The sequence below is a fragment of the Myotis lucifugus genome, unplaced genomic scaffold (assembly GCF_000147115.1).
Source record: "Myotis lucifugus unplaced genomic scaffold, Myoluc2.0 scaffold_80, whole genome shotgun sequence".
In the NCBI taxonomy this organism is placed as follows: domain Eukaryota; kingdom Metazoa; phylum Chordata; class Mammalia; order Chiroptera; family Vespertilionidae; genus Myotis; species Myotis lucifugus.
In genome coordinates, this window is record NW_005871128.1 from 3,064,686 (window position 1) to 3,090,067 (window position 25,382).

Sequence of the window (25,382 nt, forward strand, 5' to 3'; positions counted from 1 at the left end):
TTCATGTATGACATGTTTCCTGTCTCCACATTTTTGCTGCTCCCTGTGTTTGTTCCTGTGCTATGTCTCCTGGAATTGGTAGAGTGGCCTTGTGTAGTAAGTGTCCTGTAGGGCCCGGTGGCTCAGCCTCTGCAGTCACCTGAGCTGGGCTCTCTAGGTGCACCCCTGGGTGGACTGTGTGCACTGTCCTATTGTAGTTGAGCCTTGATTGCTGTTGGCACCATGGGGTGAACCCCTAGGCGAATTGACTCTGAGGACCAGCTGTGACACAACAGAAGAGCTGAAACAGCTTTTCTAAGAAATGAGAACAGAGATGGCTGTGTCAGATCCCAGCTCTGCTGCTTAAAAGTTTTGTGACCTTGGACAAGTTATATAACTTCCCTGTGCCTCATTTTCCTTGTCTGTGTAATAGGGGTACACAGCAGAGTTTACCTTATAGGGATTTTTAAAGGATTAAATGGGTTGATAGATGAGAAATGCTTACAATAGTGCCTGGTACCTCGTAAGTGCACAAGACATGTTTGCTGTTACTATTTTGGACTTGGATAAAGTTTCCTTAGTGTTGGTAAAGGTCCAGCTGGGGTTAGAGGCTGTGAATTTTCAATATTCCAAATTCCCAGGTTTCAGCATTTTCAATAGACTGCAGAGTATAGCTGTAGATTAATTTAGAATCTAGATTTTGCCACAGTGTTGAAAAGCAAGAAGTTGAGGGTTGATGCAAGAAGTTGTTGAAACGGTGAGTACCCTAGGTATAGGATGGATAACAAAGAAAGTTAGGAAAATAGCAGGGTTCAAACCCAGGAGATTTTGCTGAGATGAGTTCAGTTCTCAGTTTTACCTGGTTGCTAACTTATGAAAAATGATCATTATCCTGCAAAGCATATTATGAAGTTTGTGTTTATGAAACTTTTACTTTACATTAGCTTATGCTGACTCAGTATTACTTTACACCTCTTACTATTCTAATGCATTCATTTTATTCATGTACCATTATTTTTAAGGAAAACTTAGAAGACGAATATGACGCACGAAGAAAAGATCACATTTCTCACTTTATTTTACGCCTTGCTTATTGCCAGTCGTGAGTACACATTTATATTCTCACTGTCATATTTGATGTCTTGGGTTATTCATTGGTACATGGAAAGTTAACATGTATTGTACTGAACATAGGAAAACTCAGGACGACATCAGCAACCAGTGGTTCATGAGTTAAACACTGCTGCAGCAGATTGTTGGAAACAAGTTGTTTATTATGCAATATCCCAAAAAAATCCTACTGAAACACTTTGCCAGTTGAAACATGTTTTACCTTTATGGGAGAGACTCTTCATTTGGGATTTGAAATTGAGGGAAATTTTATTAGAAAGAGACGTTTGTTACTTTGTCTCCACCCCCCCCCCCCCCGCCCGAAAACTGGTATATTTATAAGAAGGAAATATGGATCAAGGTACCCACTGAATTCGATGCAGGTTTTTAGAAGTTGAGATGTATGGACCAGTGACCATTAGATTAAGATATTTTCCTCTGGTAGTTGGTTTCTATAAGTCAATAGTGCCACCCAGAGGGAAAGGAGTTAGTTGCCTTTTAAACTTTGTGGTGTTTTTATTCCTTGTATTAATTCTGGCAAAAGAACATACTTATAAGTTTCGTTTCCTTTTCTTTTTACTAATAGGCTTATCAAATGAGAACATTAAGTTGTTTACTATCCCAAGATAATAACTAGAAATTATTGACCAGTTTTGGTCCTAGAGATTTTCTTTTGTGAAAAAGCATATGTAGATTATGCAATTTATGCAGTAAGTGAATTGCTGACAGTGTGAAAACCACCTTGGTAAAAAACTAAATCATATTGTACATTCATTAGCATCATTATTGTGTAACAACAATAATGTGATTATGGATCCGTCTTGCAATTTAATATATAGTATTTGTGTGTTGGCTTTTGAAAAATTGAGTATACCGTGCATATTAAATTTTGTGAAATTATAAACAAAAAAGCTGTAAGCAAAGGTTACATTGTGAAATTTATCTGATCATAATCTATTCAGAGGTAAGGTAAAGTACGTTTATAAAATTTGGGTTTATTTGGCATGGATGAAATCACCTTAGACAGAAGTAATATCCTATATTCTAATGTAATTGACTATTTTGTGGTTACATTAGATGCAGTGAACTATTTTCTTTTATATTATTTGATAATAATGCAGCTAAGCTTAAAGTATTCTGTATTTAATTATTTTAATTGTATGTTCATTACGCCTCTTTCCCCACATTTAGCCCATCCCTGGAAATTCTCTTTATACTACAATAGAACACTTTTAACTTCTGTCTATTGTCATCTTGGTCATGTTTGAATACTGTTTCATAGAAACTTCTTGGATTTAATAATCAGTGGACTTCTAAACTACCCATTGGACTTATAATTTATACTTGTAATTTTCCTATCTCCATTTTAGTGAAGATCTTAGACGCTGGTTTATTCAACAAGAAATGGATCTTCTTCGATTTCGATTCAGTATTTTACCCAAGGACAAAATTCAAGATTTTTTAAAGGATAGTCATTTGCATTTTGAGGCTGTGAGTATATTCTTGTAGTCATTTCCAATTGTTTGCACCGCTCATCCCTCCCTAAGTGCTAGTATTCATCCCACCTTAAGTGCTAGTATTGACGTGTGGAGTTTGTTCTCTTTATGTTTTCTCCCTAAGTACCTGACTGAGAGAATAGCTATTGGCTTTGCATGATGGTGAACCTTTTCCTTTCAGTGACTAGAAGAAAAAGGGCTCCTTCGTACCAGAGCCTCACATTTAGTTGCTTTGTTAAATATGTGATTAATGAAAGCACAGAAATGTTTAATGTATAAAAGTTCATCTTTAACCAGAATCTTCTAGGCCAAACATTTAAAGCTAATATATTAAAGAAAACAGAGAAGTGGTAGTACTTATATCCAATAAGGAAGTTTAGAGGGGTTAATACTTATTTTAAAGGTCAGTTGTTAGTAAAATCTCTGAGTAGTTTTAAATAATAATTTTGCAGACAAATCTGAATGACTTATATATAGTAATTATGTAAGAAAGAAGTGTCTCTGCTGGTGGGAATGCAGACTGGGGCAGCCACTGTGGAGAACAGTAAGGAGTTTCCTCAAAAAACTAAAATGGAACTCCCATTTGACCCAGTGATGCCACTGCTAGGAATATATCCCAAGAAACTAGAAACACCAATCAGAAAGGATATATGCATCCTATGTTCATAGCAGCACAATTCACCATAGCTAAGATTTGGAAACAGCCTAAGTGCCCATCAGCAGATGAGTGGATTAAAAACCTGTGGCACATCTACACAATGGAATACTACGCTGCTGTAAAAAAGAAGGAATTCTTACCATTTGCAACAGCATGGATGGAACTGGAGAGCATTATGCTAAGTGAAATAAGCCAGAGAAAGATAAATATCACATTATCTCACTCATTTGTGGAATTTAATGAACAACATAAACCAATGAACAAAAATAGATCCAGAGACAGAAACATCAATCAGACCGTCAATCCTCAGTGGGAAGGCAGGGGAGGGTAGGGGGAAGGGGGAGAGATCAACTAAAGGACTTGTATACATGCATATAAGCCTAACCCAGTGGTCGGCAAACTGCGGCTCTCGAGCCACATGCGGCTCTTTGGCCCCTTGAGTGTGGCCACGAAGTTTCAGTCGCACTGTACGTGCACGCCTGCACGTGGTATTTTGTGGAAGAGCCACACTCAAGTGGCCACAGTTTGCCGACCACTGGCCTAACCAATGGACACAGACACCAGGGGGGTGAGGGCAGGAGTGGGGGGTTAAGGGGGTAATGGGGGGATAAGGACACATGTAATACCTTAACCAATAAAGACAGAAAAAAGAGAAGTGTAGGCATTTCAGGGGGTTGTGGGAATGGGTGTAAAAGGTGAAAGGGACTAAGAAGTACAAATTGCCAGTTACAGAATAAGTCACAGGGATGTAATGTACAGCACAGGGCATACAGCCAATAATACCGTAATAACTATTTATGGTGTCAGATGGTTACTGGAATTATCATGGTGACCACTTCATAAGGTGTGTAAATGTGTAATCACTATGTTGTACACCTGAAACGAATATAATATTATAAGTCAACTTTAATTAAAAATAAATTTTAAAAAGCAAAAAAATTAAAAAAAAAGAAAGAAGTGTCTGGGACATATTTAGCAGGGATACTACCCATTGTGGGTAGAAATAGAATATATGTCCTGTAGGTGGCTCTGTACTCCAATAATTCTACTTTGGAAGACTTAGAACAATCTTCCAAAGATTGTGGTGGTAGTAGGACTGGTTGAGACTCTACTTGGGTGTTAGAATGGGTGACTTGAAGCCAAAATAAAGTAAAAAGACATTGTCCTATCTGAGAAGTGGAAGATGTAAGACTCAGTGTGGGTTATTGAGTTGGAAAAAAGAGATTGCATGAAGGACGGTACACAAACATTTGGTAGACATTTAGTGTCTATTATGTGCTCAGGAGGCACTGTCACAGTTTACCTCACTTTCCGTAAGAGCCCCAGGAGGTTTCTAAATTACATTTACCCAGGCACAGAAAAGTGTCAAGCCCAGGACCACCTCCCCCAAACCCCATGCATTTCCCACCCTGTATTTTTCTGCTCCTTTCATTGTCTGCCTCTCATTTCTTTATTTAGTTCATCTGTTTTAGATAGTCTGTCATCTTGAATGTATGATGATCCTTTACTATTCGTTTTTAAGATTGAGATGCTGAAAAGTAGATTGGAAGATTGGGCTTTATTGTATGCAGGCAAGTGTATGAGACACTAATTGACTGGTGGTAAATATCTGAAGTGCCAGCATCACTGCTCTTGTGCTTTGGGACCGTTGTTAAGTAGAATAAGGGCTACTTGAGCACAAGCACTGCGATACCATAACAGTTGATCTGATAACCAAGACAGCTACTAAACGACTAATGGTGGGTAGTGCATGCAACATGGATACATGGACAAAGGGATAATTCACATCCTGGGTGGGATGGAGCAGGATGGTATGACATTTCATCATACTACTCAGAATGGCCCACAATTGAAAACTTATGAATTGTTTATTTCTGGAATTTTCCATTTAATATATTTGGACAATAATTGACCGTGGCTAACTAAAAACCATGCAAAGCAAAACTGGAAAAGGGGGGACTACTGTACTTTTATCTAGTGTGTTGGTTGTCATGATGGTTTTTCATATTACTCTGGTTGCTAGCCTGCATGCTATAATTTTCTCTTTCTTCCTTTCTTTCTCTTGTGTTTCATTCTGCAGGTCATTTGAGATGCATTATAATAAACTTACATTAAAGTTAGGTATAGAGATATGGATAAAATTCAGAGATTGAGGAGAAAATATCCACATTCGTACGTCAACAGGGTCGGGGGTGTCCTATACAGTTTCTAAAAGGAACACTAATTTTGGCTTCTTGTGTGACTGTTTTGTTTTTTCTGGTTCAGAGATTCTCAGTGGGGGGATAGGATACAGGTAGTCCTCTTCGGGGGTTTATCAGAACTAGAGGTGTGCAGAGCGTGAAAAACATCATGCCTTTTGTTTTGCAGTAAACACTGAGAATGTAAAACTTGATCAAGTGTTTGTAGCTGGTGGGGATTCATGGAAGTTAGAGAGTGAGAAATCATTGCAGGGGGCCTGGCATAAAAATCATTCCTGTGATAGATTTAATCACTTTCCTGGGAGAAACCTTTTCTTTTCTTTTTTTTTTAAAATATATTTTTTACTGTTGATAGTATTACAGATACCTCCCATTTTCTCCCTCTTTTCCTTCTCTGGGAGAAACCTTTTCCCTCTCTCTCTGGCGCTCTCCCTTGGCGTCTGGTAATGAAGGAACTTCAATTCACGTGCTGTTCATGGGCTTGGCTCCATAGCTCTTCCCATTCCCCAACTTTCACCATTTCATTAATAGGAACACACACATTTTCTTCACTTCGATTAGAATATTAGGATTGCATTTGAAAACTATTGTGCTACAACAGGTGTCAGTGATGTTTTTAGATTCAGGACCCATATTTTAGACTCAGGACAAAACAAGGGTTAGGGAAAAGTTCTTAGCATTTGTCCCATAAGCTGGTCGCTGATGTGCATAGGCCCTGCTGCCTAAGTCTAGGGGGAAGGACACAGTGGGAATGGAGGGCCATGAGGCCATCCTGGTCTCCATGTCACGGGAGCTGGGTTGCTGGCACACACATATTAGAGTGTACCTGGAATTCAAGTGTGTGTGCGCATTTCTCTGTCATTTCAGTTTCATTAAAAATGCAATGACTTTTATGTTGATCTACTTCTGTAAAATAAATGTTTTTACGTTAGGAAATGCACTGGTATAACTAAATTGCATTGTGTTTGCTTTGATGGAGAAATATGTACAGGAAAAGGGAGAATTAATTTCTTTGTACAGTTTTTTTCCCCTCAAATTTTGTTTTTGTTCAGCTTGCCATGGCTGATATAATTTTGTTTGATAAAAATGTGGAGGAGGTGAATGGGGCCAGTTATCGGATCTTGGGGCACTTGTGCTCTATTTCGGGCTCTGGCAGTTCTCTGAAACTTTGCCCTTTTTAGTCTATATGTGGGTTTCCAGTGGATAGTAGAATTTGAATCTTTATGCCATACAACGGAAAGCCTTAATATGAAGTATTCAAAAAGGAAGAACTGGTAGTTCTTGGTTTTGGACTTAGGTGTAAATAGCTTGCATTTTAAATCTGAAATTTTTAGGAAGGATTAGAAGTGAGTAAATGTTGCTCTCTGTGGGGACCATTCCGGAGCTCTCCTTGCTGAGTTGATTGACTTGCCCTTGTGTCACATGACAGGCGGATGGGTAAGGTTAAACAGATCCTGTTAGCGCGTCTTCAGTTGACCAGTTAGGGAAAGGTCAGGCTTTGGCAGCTGTCAGCCTCCCAGACAAGAGGTCTCTGTGCTGTTGCAGTTCACAGACTTGACAGCAGCTTATAATTTACCTCAATGTTTTCAAACCTTCTCAGGACAGTCAAAAAATGTTGTGTGTGTGTGTTTTTTTAAATGGATTTGAAATACCGGTGGAGCTAATGGCAGGATGTTTTCGTTAGAATAGTAAGAATGGCAGGACAATGAAGGTGAGCATCGTAAAAGACGTGGAGAGGATTCTGTGTGTCACAGATGAAAATTCTGCTGCATATTAAAGAGAAGTAGTGCTGTTCAATTGACAAATATGTTCAGGAACTAAGGGTTTTGAATGAAGGCAAGTGCAGCTGGTAACCTTTAATCGCCCTGCTCAGTGAAAACAAGTATGTGTGAAACTCTGAATTACTTATTTTTGCTTAGTTTAAAATAGTTTTCCTTATCCTGAACCTGACATTTAAAATTTGTTTCTTGTCCCTTGTAGTTTGAAATCTTAATTTCTTCTGTCTTAGAAATTATTTCATGTCATTTTTGGCTGGTAACTTCTTTTCAGTGAACATGAATTAGTTTGTCTTTTGTAATTGAAAATGTCAGTTATATGAATTTATTAGGAACCTTTGGATGCCTTTTTCCAGTTAACATTGGAACATTGATTTTACATTGATTTTAATAGTTTTACGTGTGTAGACTTTTAAAGTAGTTTTTGATGTTTACTGGTGTCATTATTTCTTACATATTTGTAAGTTGACCTTCAGTTAGCAATGTCTTTCTGATAATTTTGGCCCTTATTGTACAGGTTTGGGCAAAAGTAGGTTTACAGGTGTTCGTATGGAAAAGAAAACAATAGTTAATAAATAGTAATACAAGAATAAACTCTGTGTTTTGAATACTCACAACTGTAAACCTGCTTTTGCCCCACCCTGTATTGTTTTCATGGTTAGTTGACCTAGTTTGGGTTGTAGCTCTTCTGAATGTGCGTGCATCATTGTGACCTAGTTTGGGTTGTAGCTCTTCTGAATGTGCGTGCATCATTGTGATCATGACTTAAAACTCAGTCTCCAGTAGGGGATATGCAGGAGGAAGCCAATCGATGTTTCTCTCATCGATGTTTCTCTACGAAGCCAATCGATGTTTCTCTCATCGATGTTTCTCTACCTCTCTCCTGCTCCTTCCTCTCTCTCTCTCAAACCAATAAAAACATATAAAAAAGTGAAAATGACATTCATCTGATATACATTACTCTCTTTATACCTATCCTCTGGGATATGTTTATATATTACAAGCCTGTTAATAAGCTGCAAAGTGATTTTAATGTGGTGCCTGCAAAATGAAATATGTGCACCTTTAATCTCTCCTTTTAATTTCAGGCAATAGGGGAGTCTGATGATATAGTTGGGACAGGACCCATAGATGTAAAAGTGTAATAAACTAGAGAACAAACATGTGGGATAAGCCTAGAAGCTTTTCATAGAACTTCAGACAAGCCATTGACTTTGACAAGAGTGGAAAGGGGGGTCTGGAAGGAGTGAAGTGGATGGTAAGACATACACTCTCAACACTCTTGGTGCAAATTTCAGACTTAAAAGGCACTGAGGAGGAAAGAATTAATAATCAGATGAAGGGTCAAGTTTATTTCTGGAGTGTAAATCACTGTATGTTCCAAGGATGTGAAGTAGTCCAGTTTGGTTTGGATTGATTAACAGTTCTAAGCATGATGCTCTCTGAGTGTTGAGTAAATGTTTGAATTAATTTCTGGAGAAAATAGTAGTCCTGTTGGCAGGAGCAGAAATGGCACCAGGTGTTAGTGGAGTCAGATCGGACCTTGGCTCAGCAATCTTGGTTCTTGAGTTCTGGCTAAGAAAGAATTCAGAACCCAGACTCAAACTATAAAAGAAAGTTTATTTAGAAAGTCACAGAGGTAGAAATGAGCAATATAAGAAAGGGGCTCAGGAAACAAATTACAGAGGCAAAAGAAGGGCCCTTGGAGCTCAGGAGAGAGTGGGTAAAGGTAGGGTGCCTGCCGGAAAAGAAGAGAGGGACCAGAAAGGCATAGTCGTGCTTCTTGTCTTTCTCCCAAGAGGGGGAGTGTGGAACCTCTGTCCTAAGGGCTTTTTTTAAAAGAGGTAATATTTATTTATTTATTTATTTATTTATTTATTTTTTATCGTTGACTCTATTACAGATGTCCCCCATTTTACCCGCCATGGCCTCCCTCCACCCCTGCCCTAGCCCCTCCTAGGCCTTCACCATATTAATGTCTTTGTCCATGGGCTCTGCATATATGCGTATATATTCTTTTGTCCTAAGTGCTTTTAAGGGTGGAGATTTCAGGGGAGGCCCCAGGGAAGGATCTCAATAGAATATTCATCAACCTTCCAGGTGTGTGTGTGTGTGTGTTTTTTTTTTTTTAGGGCTGTGGTCTCAACTGATTGGTCAGTGCCAGGGTCAGTTCAGCTGATTCTGATGCCAACCATAGCCTCACTTGTCTGGTTTTGTTGCCTTTTGGGGGCCTGTTATCCCTCGGGGTTAATGCCTAAGGGCTATTCTCAGGTCCCCTTGTTCCATCCCCCTCTAAGGGGGTCTAATCCCCATGACTAGGGACATGTCAGGGGAGGAAAGGTCAGGGGAGGGTGCGAACTGCATGACCAGGGATATGCCAGGAGAGGGAGAGTTACCCTGGGGGTGAGGTTCTTGTTTTCCTAGTTTTGCCAGTTGCTAGGCACCTGGGGCTTTCTGCCCTGGTGATCTTATGTACCTGGCCTTTTATCCTTGCTCTGCTCATGTGTATCTAACTGCCTATCACAGTCAGTTAAAAAGATTTGCCTCGTCTGGCTGGTGTGGCTCAGTGGTTGAGCGTTGACCCATGAAGCTGGAGTGCATGATTTGATTCCCCGCAGGGCACATGCCCAGATTATGGGCTGGGTCCTCAGTAGGGGGTGTGCAGGAGGCAGCTGATAGATGGTTCTCTCTCATCATTGATGTTTCTCTCCCTCTCCCTTCCTCTCTCTGAAATGAATTAAAAAAAAAGATTTTCTTCTATTCTGTTTTACAAGCACTAGGTAATCCTTAAGATGAGTATAGTAACATGGAATACTTATCCTTTCTCAGGGCTAAATATTGGGTATATATATATATATATTAGTAGCCCAGTGCATGAAATTCGTGCACATTGAAAGGGAATTAATTAGAGGAATGTAATTTGGACTCACTATCTAATATCAATAATATGTGAGCATGAGGCAGTCCGCGTTTCTGAAATTCAGTGACATGAATTTTAGCTATTACTTTGCCAAATAAATGGAATTTACAGATATCATTTAAAAGAACATTCAGCTTCATATTAAAAACTCTGGCTACCAAGTCAGGTCTGTTTTCAACTTTTTGCCAGCGTTGTAAATTGTTTGCAATATCTGCCCATTTGGGGTTGCATGTCATGGTTACGAATAAATCGGGCTTGCCATACTTCGTTACAATTGCCATAGCATCCTGATATCGCTGCTGCATATTTCTGGGACTAACCTCAGAAGATGATGGAAGTATTATCATTTTACCAATCGGCACATTGTCATTTTCAGATCTAGATTTGAGATAATCCATCAAACCACTATATTTTTTCAACTCTCAACTTAGATTGGTTTGCTTTGATGAAATTTATCCGATTGGCCTCCATTTTTGAATATGAATCCACGATAAACTGTTGAGTTAATTTTCCTGCATTTAAAATAGGGTTAAACGTGTCCTGCAAGAGAGATGAAATCCATAATACTGCATTTGTGTGACTCATGTCCTTACATTTTGTCTAATATTATTGTCAATTACGCTGTTGTCTCTGAGTCTTAATGCAATATCTGTTCCCCAGCCTTTTTCACTATGTGGAAAAAGAATAGGATATGTCATTGCATCTAATGTAGGAAACAGGATATTGATTTGTTTCATTTTAGTGGCACTTGGATTATTGGGATCTGGTTTACAATGAATGAGCAAGTCCCTTTCAAAAGGAGGTTCTTCATCTTTGTTTCTGAATATGACAGCAACCTCGGTTACACGGGGAGAATTATATCTACCCGGATCACTGTTACGATTCTATTTAATCGCCATTGTTACTTCTGTGGGAGCAATACCTTTTGCTGCTGCTTCAGATTGGGCTTCCTTTTCTACCTCATGTAGCATCTTGTGCGATTTTGTTAATTCACTTATTTCATGCATGAGGTTGTTGATGTTGATCATGAGTCTTTCTGAGCAGTCCTGGTTTTCTGGCATTGCTAATCTTTTACTTGTAGCTTCGGCTGTATCCAAAATACAGAGTTGAGCAAACTTCCGAGAAACACCATCCGAAGGATGTAAAGTTCCAGAATGGTGATAAACTTGTCTGTGTATTCTAAAACAGTATGGCCCATATCTTGATGGCGATGCAATATTTGCACCCATGGAAGCAAAAGCAAAAGAACTATTTATGGAACGAATCTTTTTCATGAAATGTTTACAGTCAGAATCTTCATTTGTCATTAATCTTTTTAAATATGTCGGGTAATCTGGAAAATGTATATCATTTGGACTGACTTTCCCTTTGCTACAACATTGAGTAAATTTCCCATCGAATGGTTTTTCATCAGAGAAATTTAGTGATAGGCAAAATTCACATCAAACAGTCATTCCACCACAACTATGTTCGAGGATTGCATCCTCATGTACTCCATTTTTGCTGAGAAGGCAGTTCCTACCAGTATTGGTAGTACTTGTTGATGACTGTTCTCTAGACATATTCTGTCGTCGCCACTGCCTTCTTTCAACTTCAAAGGCACGTTGGTCTTTAGACATCTTCTGTCGATGATGCCGGTGTTTTTCGGCATCAGAACAACATTTTTCCAGTAGCTGGTGTTCAGATACATTCTGTCGCAGGCACCGCCTTCTTTCAAGATCAGACGCACGCTGCTCTGCAGACATTTTCTGTCGATAACGCCGGCATCTTTTGGCTGCAGAGCTACGTTGTATCAACAGTTGTTCTTTAGACATAGTCCCACGTCTCTACTGTCATGGTCTGAGATGCAGGTGAATGAGAGTCCTTGCTGTCAGGCCGCTGAGAGCGGTCTGACCAAAGGCTGATTCTGGCTGATTCTGTGGGGGTGGGACTTCCTCCTCCCTGATGTCAGTTTTCACAGCTGTGATGAGGAAGCTGGGGTAACAGAGGGAGCCGCGCCCTCCAGGCTGCCCTCTCTCTCGCTCTGCTCTATGTCCTCCAAACCTCCCGCTCTCCGCCCACTCCTCTCCTGCTCTGCTCTCCACCAGCAAGGTCCTGGGAGCCTGAGGGCGTGGCTAGGCGTGGGCGGCCTCGCCTCCTGGACCAGTGAAATTCCTGGGAGCCCCCCGGCCCGCAGTCGCCTCCTGGGGCACCTGACACTGGTGTATGCAAATTAACCACCATCTTTGTTGGGTTACTTTGCATAGTCACTCTGATTGGCTGATGGGCGTGGCTGGTGGGCGTGGCTTGAGTGTAGCAGAGGGACAGCTAGTTTGCATGTTTCTCTTTTATTATATAGGATATATATATATGAAATATGAAATGAGCTTTTTCTATTGAGTTGAATTTTTGGGATTATGCTAATTAGCAAATTTCAATTTGTTTTCTATTTTATATAGGGAAATTTATGATTTAAACAGAGTCCTTTATGTGTTTCTGTTACAATTACATACCTTTAACTTCTTTCCAAATTAGAAGGCATTAACATGGGGGTTTCTTTCTATAAGCAGACTCTACAAATGCTACAATACTTTTACTCTCACAGTGTTTTTTCAAATGAAATACTTATGGAAGCCAACCTTGTATTATATGTGTTTGATGGGTAGCTATGGTATTATATTTAGAGAATGAGGAAAAGTTTCACTGAATTTTCTAGTTAATTGAGGCCTAACCATTTATGCATATAGTTGTAAAAATACACCATGGCAGATGGTCTTTACTGGCAATATTTTAGAAGTTCACAGACTTTGGATTTTCCTTATCAAGCTACAAAATTAGATTCTGCTCATTATAAGATAGTTTAAACCTAGCTAAATGTGAAACTTCAAGCTGAATTACCCTTGAAGGCTAAAATTAACATATGCAAAATTTTTTGAAATAACTTGTAAAATCATTTCTCTCTTTTAAAGTTTTCATGCAGCTTCGAATATAGAATTCCTTGTATTCTCATTGTTGATGACTGTATGCCTATGACTTTGCCCTTGGAAAAAATGTATGACTGAATTAGCTGAAGTTTCCCACAGATACAGCTATTTCCTAATTGTCTTATAATACCATACATGTTACTATTTAGATCCTAAAATGGTGAAATTAATTTTACTAAATAGCATTGTTAGTGTTCTCCTATTCTCTGTAGTTAAACATTTACATTGTAAAGTGGGATGTTTTCTGAAGCTGTTCCAAAAAAAGATACTGAGTTTTTTAATGTATACATTATTTTTTTCATTCTGTAACCTTCCTAACCTTTTCCTGTTCCCCTCAAGCTCCCTGAAAATGTAATCCTTTTTAGCTGAAGCCATGTCATGAACTAGTTTAGAGCCTCGGTCAGACTGCCTTTTCCTAGGACTTGTGAATGAGAATGAGAAACAGGGATATGGAGGGCTGATGGAGTTGCAAAGAAAATCATTTTGTGTTCTCAGTATTGAGTGGCTAAATCTGATTTACCAACGGCAGGAAGAAGTAGTTGCAATAACAACAGTTAGGCAATTAGCCCAGGCCCTGTCAGCCTATCCATCCTCTACTGCCCACCTCTCTGAAGGCATACAGACAGAGCAATTAAAATTCTTGTTCTGAATTTCTTCCATTTATTCTCTACCTGCCACTGGTTGCTGATCTCTTTGACTCTCAGACTCCTGGTGCCATACTTGAGCCATTGAGTTCTGCCAACTGTCTGGATTTTTTTCCTGTTATCTCTGGTTAAAGTGTGCTCTCTCAATTCCAGTGTCCCATGATGCTTTTGGGCAAGAAAATCCTCTGTCATCTGTATTGGAGCCCAATAGCCAGATATTTTCTAGCTCCTTTTAGTTGATCCAGGGAGCAGGGCCTCTGCATGAATGTTAGAAAATCTAGAGGACTGTGTCGGAACGTGCACGGGGTTCTCATTCACCAAGGAAGGAATGCTTGTTGAATACTCAGTGAGCAGTGGACCTGTTAAGGTTTTGGTCTGCCCTGTGATATATGGAGACAGAGGAGAGAAGTTAGTCCCTAGCAGCTAGCATTTGTTAGCTATTTATTGAGTATCACACACTTAGCTAACTGCTTCACACGGACTATATAATTTAATCCTCACAACATGAGAAACTGAAGCTCAGGATGGTTAAGTGACCTCCGCAGAGTTAAGTGATAGAACTGGAACCCCAAAGTCAGACCTCTAGGCTTTTTGAAATGTGCAAATCACAGAGCATGTTAACGAACTATATGAGCAGATTTCTTTCCCAGCTAGACCTTACCTAGTGCTGCAATGAAGTGGAATCGATGCTGACATTTAAGGTGACAGGGCCCATCAAGAGGAATATGCAAACACAGGTGTGAAATTAGAGGTTTACATTAATGTAGGAAATTAAAGCATTAAGTGTAATTTTACTAAGATGTTTTATTTTAGCAGACAGTTCTTGGCAGAAATAGAAACCAAATATATTACATATACTCTAAGTCGTTTTCCCAATGTAATATGTGTTATGCCTCCAGGGAAAACATTCTATTCACACAGCTTCATGGTTGAGGGGCTCATTGTCTAGTTCATGGCTTTTCTGTACCCTTTGCTGCTTTTCTTCTCTGGTACCTGTTTTGTTTTAAAATTTTTTTTTTTATCACACTGTATGTTTTAGTTCATGTTCAACAATAACTCATGTAATGTTCCACGATCGGTGTAAACCAAAATCTAAGAGTGGAGTTATGCTCGAGATAGGAACAATTTAATTTAACAGGTTGGGGAAGAAAAGTTATGCAGGTTTATTGGCTGTTTCAGACTGGGCCTTTCAGTGTTTCTGGGGATGGGTACAGAAATGGGTACAGAATCTAACTACTTGACCATGCCACTGAATGCACTATGCCTGTTCATTTATGTATTATTTTGTTTTAAATTACTCTGCTTTTATATTTTATTTATGGACTTGCCCCCTTAAAAAACATAGTGTTTACCTCACTAATACTAAAGTAGCTATCATCCCAGGCACAAGTTATATCTAGATATCTTCCTATTATTTATTTATTTATTTTTTGTAAAACAAATAGCCTTCTTAAATTAAACCCTCAATGTCACATGCTTCCAGTACCCACAACAACTTGTGAGCATAGCAGATGGAGGAAACAGCCAAAAGCGGCATCACAATAATACTTCTTTGTGTCCCTACTAAATAGAGTTAAAAGCTCTTCATGTATTATGAACGCAGAGCTTCCCAATATCTCAGTGGAACAGTGAAGGCAGACTTCTGAGATGCAGAGAATGAAGACTGGCTGATTGTTCACAGATCCTTTGGTGGGCCTGGGGTAGGACATTCGGTTCTTTCTGTTTCTCTTAGGGCTGTCTTCATAGAACATGGAACAGAGCGAAGGGGCCTTTCCCCTGGATTGCGCTGCCCTTAGAGTGAGGATCACCTTTGTATAGAAATAATCCCTAGAAAGTATATAGTTATGATTATGACTTCAAATAGCCAGTCTTAAGGAATGTTAACCATCAAAATAATTCTACTTTTTCCAGTTTGTTTATTTATATTTTAGTTCATAATGATGCTGATGATGTGTAAATAATGCCAGAGAGGAGTTCCAAGCATTGTACACCATTGAGAGAACTTTGCCTTTTGGCTTAGGGACCTCTGAGATGTATTTAACTTGTCAGCCTGCAGGTCCTGCAGGTAAAACCTGAGGGATGGTTTGGGATGGGATAGGTGGCTTAGGATGATGGGTGGCTTGCTTCTTTGTGGAACTAAGTGGCTGCTGGAGTTCTGTTCTGAGGACGAGTTGGTGATAGAAGGCCTTTTCTTTCTTTCTTTCTTTCTTTCTTTCTTTTTTCCCCTAGCAACAGCAGCCCGCTCTTCCTTCATGCAGCGTCGTCTTTCTCTTCGTTTCCAGCTTGAACACAGGCAGAGTTCCATCTGATTTTTCCTAATCATCACATAACTCCAACCCTTCTGGAGGCCTACTGGTGTCTTATATTCTGTTCATTTAACAGTATTTTATTGCTTTCCTTTCCTTTTTTATTTCAAGGAAATACACTCATGTACTGATTCCCACATTAACCTTGGTTTTAGTTGTCCATTTTTATGACAAGGAAGTTTGTCATTAAATTATGGGGAAGAGTGGAGATGAGGCTAGCAAGTTAGGATCAGGGCAGAAGGGAGTTTTGAAGGTTTTTGAGGCGTCGACTGACATGTCACAATTTAGTGTGATGAAGGTAACTGCAGTATGAGTGGATAAGGAAGTGGAGAGTTGATACCACTTCACGTGTCTTCTAGTGAACCTGCTTACTAACCGAACATGAGGCAGAGTCTATTAAAGGCTTAATGAGATTAATTAATTAGCACTAAGACCTTCAGGGTAAACATAATTACTCCCAATTGTGGTTGATTCACAAATCTACAAATGTGACGAAATGGCATGGAATTATACACACGTTGTCCCATCATTTGTCCTGGTTTAGCTATGGACTATAGTTATGTAAGATGCAACCATTGAGGGACACTGGGTAAAGGGTACTTGGGACCTCTCTACTATTTTTGCAGTTTCTTGTAAGTCTATAACTATTTTATAATTAAAAGCTAAAAAAAAAAGGATTGCCAAGTAATAGAATGTGGAGGCTTATGGCAGAGTTCTGTTAGGATATTGCCAATTTCTGTGTTAATGCCATGTAAGGGGAGTGGGTTGATGAAGGGACTGAATGAAGGTCTGAACTCTAGCAGTGGCTGTGGCAGTGGCAAGAAGTGGGCAGATATGGTAGATAGTACGGAAGTAGCCTGAGGATTTGATGCCTAATGGAATGTGAACTGAGGATGACTCCAAGCTATTTGGCATATAGAGTACAAGAATAGTAGTGTAATGTTAGTGATGGTAGGGAATATAGGAATAGGAGTATGTTTTGGTATATTTAGTTGTGAAAATATTGCTTGTGAGTCCTGGTGGGCCAATGGAGATATACAGTGGATAATTCAAAATGTTTGTGTTGAAGAGATCATAGTTGAAATTATATAATCAAATACCAAATAACAGTATTATTTTAAATTGTGGGAAAGAAGATTCCAAAGGGAGAGAGCATGAGTGAGAAGACCTGGGAAAATAAATTTTATAGGGGATTTCTTATGGCCCTTTGCAGGCTACCTAACCTCTCACTGCCTCATAAAATCGAGAATATCATAGTATATCCCTTTTAGGATTGTGAAACTGAATGAAATTTTCTAGGTAAATTGCATAGTGCTTGGCATGTCATAAATACTTACTAAAGGTTAGCTATCTTATTATTTATTAAACGCTTTGGTTATGCATCTACAGAAAGAACTGAATTATACTTCTAACTCTAGAAATTGTATCGAATGTTTAAAATTAAGCAAGTGACCTTATTAGCAGTGATATTTTTATTTCTCAAATTAGAACATTCAGGTTTTTGAATGTCTGGTCAGTTGTAATCCTGGAACTAATTTTTGTGATAATTATTTAATTCACTTGAAGGTGTTTTAAGAGAAAGCTCTCATTGCTCTTGACTGTTAATTCCTCTACAATGCAAACTTGGGTACAGTAGTTTCACCTGTACTGTTCTCATGTGTTTCTTAATTATATAGTTCCTTCATCTTTTGGGATTTAGAGATAAACTCTTGGTTGGCTATCAATAATGCTTTCCTTTGATGAGGTAAAGAGTTGGGTAAATGAGGGGTGATGATGGTGAAACTCAGATGAAGTTTTACCAGATTTCCTCGGATGAAGACCGGGTAAAGAAACCCAGATGTATGTGGCCTCTTTTTTTCTCTCGGGCAGGATTGTTTTGCCCTGACAGCGTCATGTGGGGGAGCCAGAGTACTGTACTTCAGCTCCAACAGTCCGTTTGTGGAGGAGGGAAAAATAGTGAGATGAATGGATGGTCATGCTTTGCAGTTGTTTATGTTTTTTTCCTTCTGCTTTAAGAGTAAATGGCTAAAGGGCTTTATTAAATAGAAAATGAATAAGACTAAATGTTAGCTGCTTATAAACTGAGAGTTCAAGCTTTTTATATTTACATTTCAGTTGCCCTGTTGATGTTTTAAGGGTGAAGAGGAATTAGTATTTTCAGTTGGATGTATGTCATGTCATTTCAGAGCTGTACTTGCTCCAAGTTAGGCTGTCGATTCCTTGTCTGATTGAGACCCACTCTGAAATGCCTGTGAAAGCAGCCTTTGGAATGCAGGCCTGAGTTTTCCAGTCAGTGAGCGGACTAATATTTTCCGAGTGCTGTAGATGCGAAGCACTGTAAATTATATTAAAAATATTGCCACTCGAGTGAGTCCTTGAAGACACAGTTTGGTACTGTGTGTTGATTAGTGTGCATGAGAGCTATTGTTTGTTTCTCTAGTTACAGGTTGTCCAGGGTGCAGTGGAAGCTGCATACAGATATTTTGGAATTTGCATTTGGCAAGGATAGCTTCTGCCTCGGTTTTCATTGAGTTTGTTGCATTTCCTTTAAAATGGATTAGAATTCATTTTAGCATCCCTTTTTAAACCTTGGCATGATTTTTTTCTCTTCTTTTTTATTTACGACTTCCTCTGACACACACACACACACATAAAAAAGAGCTACATTTTGGGTAGAATTTATGGCAGGATAAAGATGCGATTTATTTGAAGTTTTGAGTAGGTTGCTGTCTGTAGTCATGAGAAAAATCTACCTTTGAATTTCACTGCCTCTATTTTTTCATAAGAGGATTAATTCTAGAATATAGGGGCTATTGCCAAGACCATGTCTTCATCAGAAGCTGGGGTTCAGGGTATGTTAGAAAGGAAAGACTGGATGCCTCCTCCACCATCCCTTAAGCTCTTGCAATTTATTACCTGACTTTGCTTATTAAATATCAGAGTTACTTGCGTTTGTTAGCTAATGGGGTGTTTTGGGTCAGTTAAAAGAGGATATCTCTTTTTAAGATAATGTCAGCATCAGTGTGTGAGAATGTCGTTCCTATAGGTAAAAGTAATGTCTTAGCTGGGTTTGTTGTGATGGCAGCTTTGCTACTTTATTGTCTTCTGGTTTCTCTTTGTCTAACAAAGAAAATTGACAGGTTACTTACCTTTTTATGAGTGCTTTTCTTTAAAACTGTATGATTGAGCGCCTGAAATTAACCTTGGCTTCTGCAGTATTGAATGACAAAAGTGGAAAGAAGTCTTCCTCCCTCCTTGCCTCCCTCCCTCCCTCCCTCCCTCCCTCCCTCCCTCCCTTCTCTTCCTCCATTCCTCCATTCCTTCCATCCTTCATAAAACATGCCATTTGAATCCAGTTTGGGTAAAGTTGACCTCTGAGAGAGTTAATTGAGAAAACTGATATAAAATATTTCTCTTCTCTCCTGAGTATTACCATAATTTGCCCTAAATGACAGAATTAGCTTAAATGTTGTGAAGTACTAGGTTTTAGCATACTAAACTGAACTTAATTTATATTTCTTTATTTTTCTGTATATGTGGTAAAATTAGATAATTAACCCCTATGTTCATAGCAGCACAATTCACCATAGCTAAGATCTGGAAACAACCTAAGTGCCCATCAGTAGATGAATGGATTAGAAAACTGTGGTACATCTACACGATGGAATACTATGCTGCTGTAAAAAAGAATGAATTCTTACCATTTGCAACAGCATGGATGGAACTGGAGAGCATTATGCTAAGTGAAATAAGCCAGTCAATGAAGGAAAAATACCACACGATCTCACTCATTTATGGATAATAAAGACCATTATAAACTTATGAACAAAAATAGATACAGAGGCAGAGCAGCCTTGAACAGACTGTCAAACTACAGCGGGAAGGCTGGGGAGGGTTGGGTGGCGGGAAGGGGGGGTAAGAGATCAACCAAAAGACTTGTATGCATGCATATAAGCATAACCAATGGATATAAGACACTGGGGGGTAGGGGAGGCCAGGGGATTGTCAAGGGCGGGAATAAAAGGGAGATATATGTAATACTCTTTGTAATACTTTAAGCAATAAAACAATTAAAAAAATTAGATAATTAATAAAGATGTAAAGGAATATCTAACTGATAAATTCACCCCATTTCACCTTCTTAAACCTAAGAAGCATAATTTGCCTAAATTATGCAAAATGCTAATTAAAGGGTTTAATTTGCTAATCATCTCAGTTTGATTAGAAGCAGATGCTGATTATCTGCACAAGTCTAAATGGACCTTTCAGAGATGGCTTTCATTATTTAAAATCAACTTGTCAAACTAATTAAGACATAAACTTAAGGAATAACAAATACCAGTAGTGATGTATAGACTTCCGGTGCAGCACAGGGGAGCATAATCCACAAAGCTGTACACCAAAGACATGGTGTAAACAGTTCATGCATTTTAGGTTTTCCAAAGTTTATGAGAAGTTTATGACTTTTTTACTGAGCTCATTAGATTCTCTAGTTGTACCTTTGTTGGTCCTTTGGGTCTCTGATTTTTTTCCTGGCTCCTTTTTCCTTCTGCTGTGAATCAGACAGCACAAGGGAGCTGAGACACGTGCATTCAAAGCAGGCTCGGAAACAGGCAGGTGTATTAGAGACAGGTATGCCAGATTCTCCTCAAAGGTACCAGATCTTGTACTTAACAGGTTGAGATGTGTCAAGAAACAGTCAATAGGTATGAGTCAGTATTAATGCCTAGAAGCAGGGGAAGCATCTTAGTTCAGTAACTGAGCAAGAATTTTCATCCATATTCCAGCCTTTGTATTCTTCCGGGCTTGTCTTCATCTCAGGGAAAGTAAAGACAGGAAACTATTTAGTCAAGTGTCTCTAGCTGATTTGGGGTGAAGACTAGGGAAATCAGGCAGAAACTGTATCTCCCCTAATCTAAGTCAGATATAAATGTTTGGGGTTTTGTGTTGGACCTGAGGTTTTGTGTTGGAGACAAGGGGATCTGAGGTAGAGACATAGGAATCCTGCTTTGACCTGCACCAAGATCAAGGGTGGTGTAGGAGGAGGTAGCTGCTTTCCCAGTGGGGACAACCTATGGGTCATATGTTCTGGGGTGAAGAGCACAGGCTCTGGGGCCATACCATCTAGGGTTGAATACTGGACAGCCTCGTACTAGTTTTTTTCTCTGGTTTCCTTACCTGCAAAACTGAAAATATAATCGTATTACCGCATAAGGTTGGGAGGCTTTAATGAGTTAATATATTTAAAGTACTTAGAACAGTGCTTGGCAGATAGTAAGCATTCAATAAATGTTAACATTATTATTATTCATTGCCATTCTAGCTTTTGCATGAGATTTGCAAAAGGTGGTATATATGGAGAAATTGGATTCTTTCCCCAATATCCCTTTGAGTCATTTAAAAATAATTGCTACAAATACATGTACAGTAAAAACTTATAAGAACTTCAGTTGTATTAGATAAGCTAATAGAATTTGAAGTACTAGAGTTTCATTAAAATAAACACAGATTTTAGTGCAAATCTTGCTTCTTTTTATGTAGTGTGAGGGAGTTAGGGATGGTATAGATAAGTGCTAGACTAACAAGTGGACTATTCCTGATTATAAGCATGCTTTACATTTTAATTCAAAGGGTAAAAGGAGGCCCAGCCGGTGTGGCTCAGTGGTTGAGCATTGACCTGTGAACCAGGAGGTCATGGTTCGATTCCGAGTCAGGGCACGTGCCTGGGTTGTGGGCTGTATCCCTGGTGTGGAGTGTGCAGGAGGCAGCTGATTAATGATTCTCATTATTGATGTTTCTATCTCTTTCTCCCTCTCCCTTCCTTTCTGAAATCAATAAAAACAAACAAGCAAAAAACAAAGGATAAAAGGAGAAGTTACTTTAAAATTCAGTTATTTGTAGCTCCCTGAAGATTAAAAACAAGTTACGACGTAATAGGATGGAGGGAAATAGAGTGTTGTGGGTTTTGTAACTACTTCGATCAATAGAATATGGTGGAGGGGACCCTGTACCAATTTCTGGGTGCAACCTTAAGAAACTGACAGCTTCCACTTCCATATCTGGCACACTTACTCTGAGAGTCCTGAGATGCCATGAAAGAAGTCTAACTAGACTTGCTGCTTAGCTGGTTTGGCTCAGTGGATAGAGCGTTGGCCTGTGGACAGAAAGGTCCCGGGTTCAATTCTGGTCAAGGGCACATGCTCCGGTTGCAGGCTTGATCCCCAGTAGGGGGCGTGCAGGAGGCAGCTGATCAATGATTCTCTATAATCATTGATGTTTCTATCTCTCTATCCCTCTTCCTTTCTGAAATCAATAAAAATATATTTTAAAAAACCCCACAAACAACAACAACAACAACACTACTTGCTCTTTATGTTTAGAGCTGGAGAGATGTGTTCTGAAACCTGGCACAGACCAGCAAGTGCAGACTGGCAGGCTGTGTCTCAGCATTCCCCAGCAGCCCCAGCTGAGCCCACACTTTCAGCCGTCCCAGCAAGGTGCCAGATGCCTTGTGAGTGAAGTCACCTTAGACTCTTCATAGCAGTGAGTTCAGGACCTCTAGTGACCATGAGGACCAGATAGGCTGCCAGATGCATCCTTTCTGAATTTCTGACCAACAGAATTGGGAGATGCTTTAATAAAATGGTTGCTGTTTTAAGCTGCTACGTTTTGTTATTCAGTAATAGATCATCAGAATCCATAGCTAAGCCAGAGTCCGGCTTCTTCAATTTGAACTGAGAACACTACAAAACAGTGTACCCCAAATGCTCTCAAACAACCCTACCATGATTAGAAAAGACTTTATGGAATATAAAGAAACCTGTATAAGTCAAAAACTATGATTAATATATGGAAAATGAAATTCTGATAATTAGGTGACTAGAGAAGCTAACTCTGAGGTAGCTCAGGTTACTCAGAAGGGAAAGGAATGGGGAAATGTCTGATACATGTTTTCTATCATTCACAAATGTGATTGGTGAAGCAGCTTAAAAAGAGTTGGTTGAAAAGCTCACGGCTTTTTAATTTTGAAGAAGAGAGGCTTGCCACATGTCTGCCAGTAGTCTGGGCGTCCTATGTGTCTTCTTTACTTTCAAAGAAACCTCTTTATGTTTCAGGACCCTGGGAAGTGAGGTATTTAAGGTGTAAAGTGGTTGATGTTACACAGTGCTCGTACCCCCTCAGAGTTTGCGAAAATTTAAAGTAGCCTGAATTAATGGTGAACTAAGAGATATGTTCAAGGCACAGTATAGTTGCTACAAGGGATTTTAAATAGAAAGAGCTATAAGTAAATGAATAAAAGCGATCGTAAGTTACTTTAGATCAGCGGTTCTCAACCTGTGGGTCTCGACCCCTTTGGGGGTTGAACGACCCTTTCACAGCGGTAGCCTAAGACCATCAGAAAACACATATATAATTACATATTGTTTTTGTGATTAATCACTGTGTTTTAATTATGTTCAATTTGTAACAATGAAATTGGGGTTCACCACAACATGAGGAACTGTATTACAGGGCCGCGGCGTTAGGAAGGTTGAGAACCACTGCTCTAGATGCTATACCATATAGGCTCCTTGAATTTTGTGTGCCCTTTTGAAATGATTGTTGATTTTTACTTTTTTATTTTCAACATTTAATGCTTTGTATTGTCTCTTGCTTTGTGAAGTTTGGGTTTAGGTAAGGGGGAGATTTTAATTCATATGGAAAATCTATTGAAATTACTTCTTATTGAAAGACTGCACATATATTTAAAAAGCCATTTCATAAGTCCAGGCTAACAGGGCAGTTGAAGCCTAATAAAACTCTTTTGTGTTGGCAGACAACACATTTGCTGCTATCACAACACTTTGCTTAAGGAACAGGAGAATCATAGATGGATGCAAACACACAGACAGCTGTTTGCATTTGCTGCTCAGCTTTCTGGGTTCCTTAAGCTGTATCACATTTGGATTGTAATGATCTTGCTGGAGGCAAGAAAGAAAGTCAACAAGATGCAGCATAAAATTCTCTTTAAGTTTCCTAAGGCTGCTTGTAATTATTTCTACAAAACAAATAATTTTTGCCCCTTTTTTTTCGTAACTTAAAACTAACAGTAGCCAGGAGAATATAGATAAGGAACCAACTGATTGATATCTTGAGTAAGAGATCAATGTCAAGGTCATTACAGAAAACAATATGAAGGATGTAGAATAATGAATTCAACATTTTCTCTTTTTTCAATTTTGAGGGCAGAGAATTCAAGTGGCCACATTGAGGTATGGTAGGAGTTCAGGCTTTGGAAGGAAAAGCTATTATGTCCCAATGTGGATGAGATACATAATTATAATAGTACAAGAATATGATGGCTTTCACAGGGAGGTTCATATTAATGTTACTAGAAGCCCAGCGCATGAAACTGTGTGTGAGCCGTGAGCAACCGCCAAGCCGCCCTGTCCTGCTTCCAGAGCTGTGAGCTGCCCTGCTGCGGGCGGGGTGGGGGTGGGGGCGGCTAGGGACCGAGAGGTGCTCAATGCACCTCATGATGACTAGTTGTTTGGTCGTTGCAGTCGTTAGGAATGCTGGCTTTTTGTATATATAGATAGGTCCTTCCAGGCTGAAATGAGCTTTCACATCTCTGATGGAGAGGAGTGGTGGGAGGGCTGTGAGTTGATGGGGCATGGAAGAGTGGCCTTTGGGTAGTGCCAGGGGTGCTGCTTACTGTTGTACTCTAGTCCTTGGGAACTGGATGTCCCTTAACAAAGCCAACCCTTCTGAGTGGCATCATGGCATCTTCCTGTATATGAATTTGTACCTTAAGTGCCAGTGAAACACTTGAACAGTTTTAGGACAGTTATTAGGGATAGAACTGTAAGTTGAGTAGGGGTGTTACCAAGGGGAGGGAGCTATTGATGGACTTTAAAGTAAGAGAAATGGGTGAATAGTATCTTTTCCTCCTTGATGTATGTTTAAGATAAGTCCTTAGTGCCCTGGCCTAGTAGCTCAGTTGGTTATAGTGTCATCCTAATATGCCATTGTTTCTGGTTTGATTCCCAGTCAGGGCCATACAAGAATCAACCAATGAATGCATAACTAAATGGAACAACCCAGCCAGTGTGGCTCAGTGGTTGAGTGTCACCCTATGAACTAGGAGGTCCTGGTTCGATTCCAGGTCAGGGTACATGCCTGGGTTGCAGGTTCAATCCCCAGTAGGGGGCATGCAGGAGGCAGCCGATCAATGATTCTCTCTCATCACTGATGTTTCTAATCTCTCTCTCCCTCTCCCTTCCTCACTGAAATTAATAAAAATATATTTAAAAATAAATAAGTGGAACAACAAATTGATGTTTCTTTTTCTGT

The 25,382-nt window shown here is 39.4% G+C and overlaps 1 protein-coding gene across 1 annotated transcript in view; it reads left to right on the forward strand.

Annotated features, from left to right (window-relative positions):
- PRIM2 (DNA primase subunit 2) overlaps positions 1–25,382 on the forward strand; it is a 275,478-nt gene that overhangs the window by 7,273 nt on the left and 242,823 nt on the right. Inside the window, 2 exon segments of the mRNA XM_006090734.3 lie at positions 1,002–1,081; positions 2,460–2,580. Of these exon segments, the coding sequence (XP_006090796.1) occupies positions 1,002–1,081; positions 2,460–2,580 (201 nt within the window).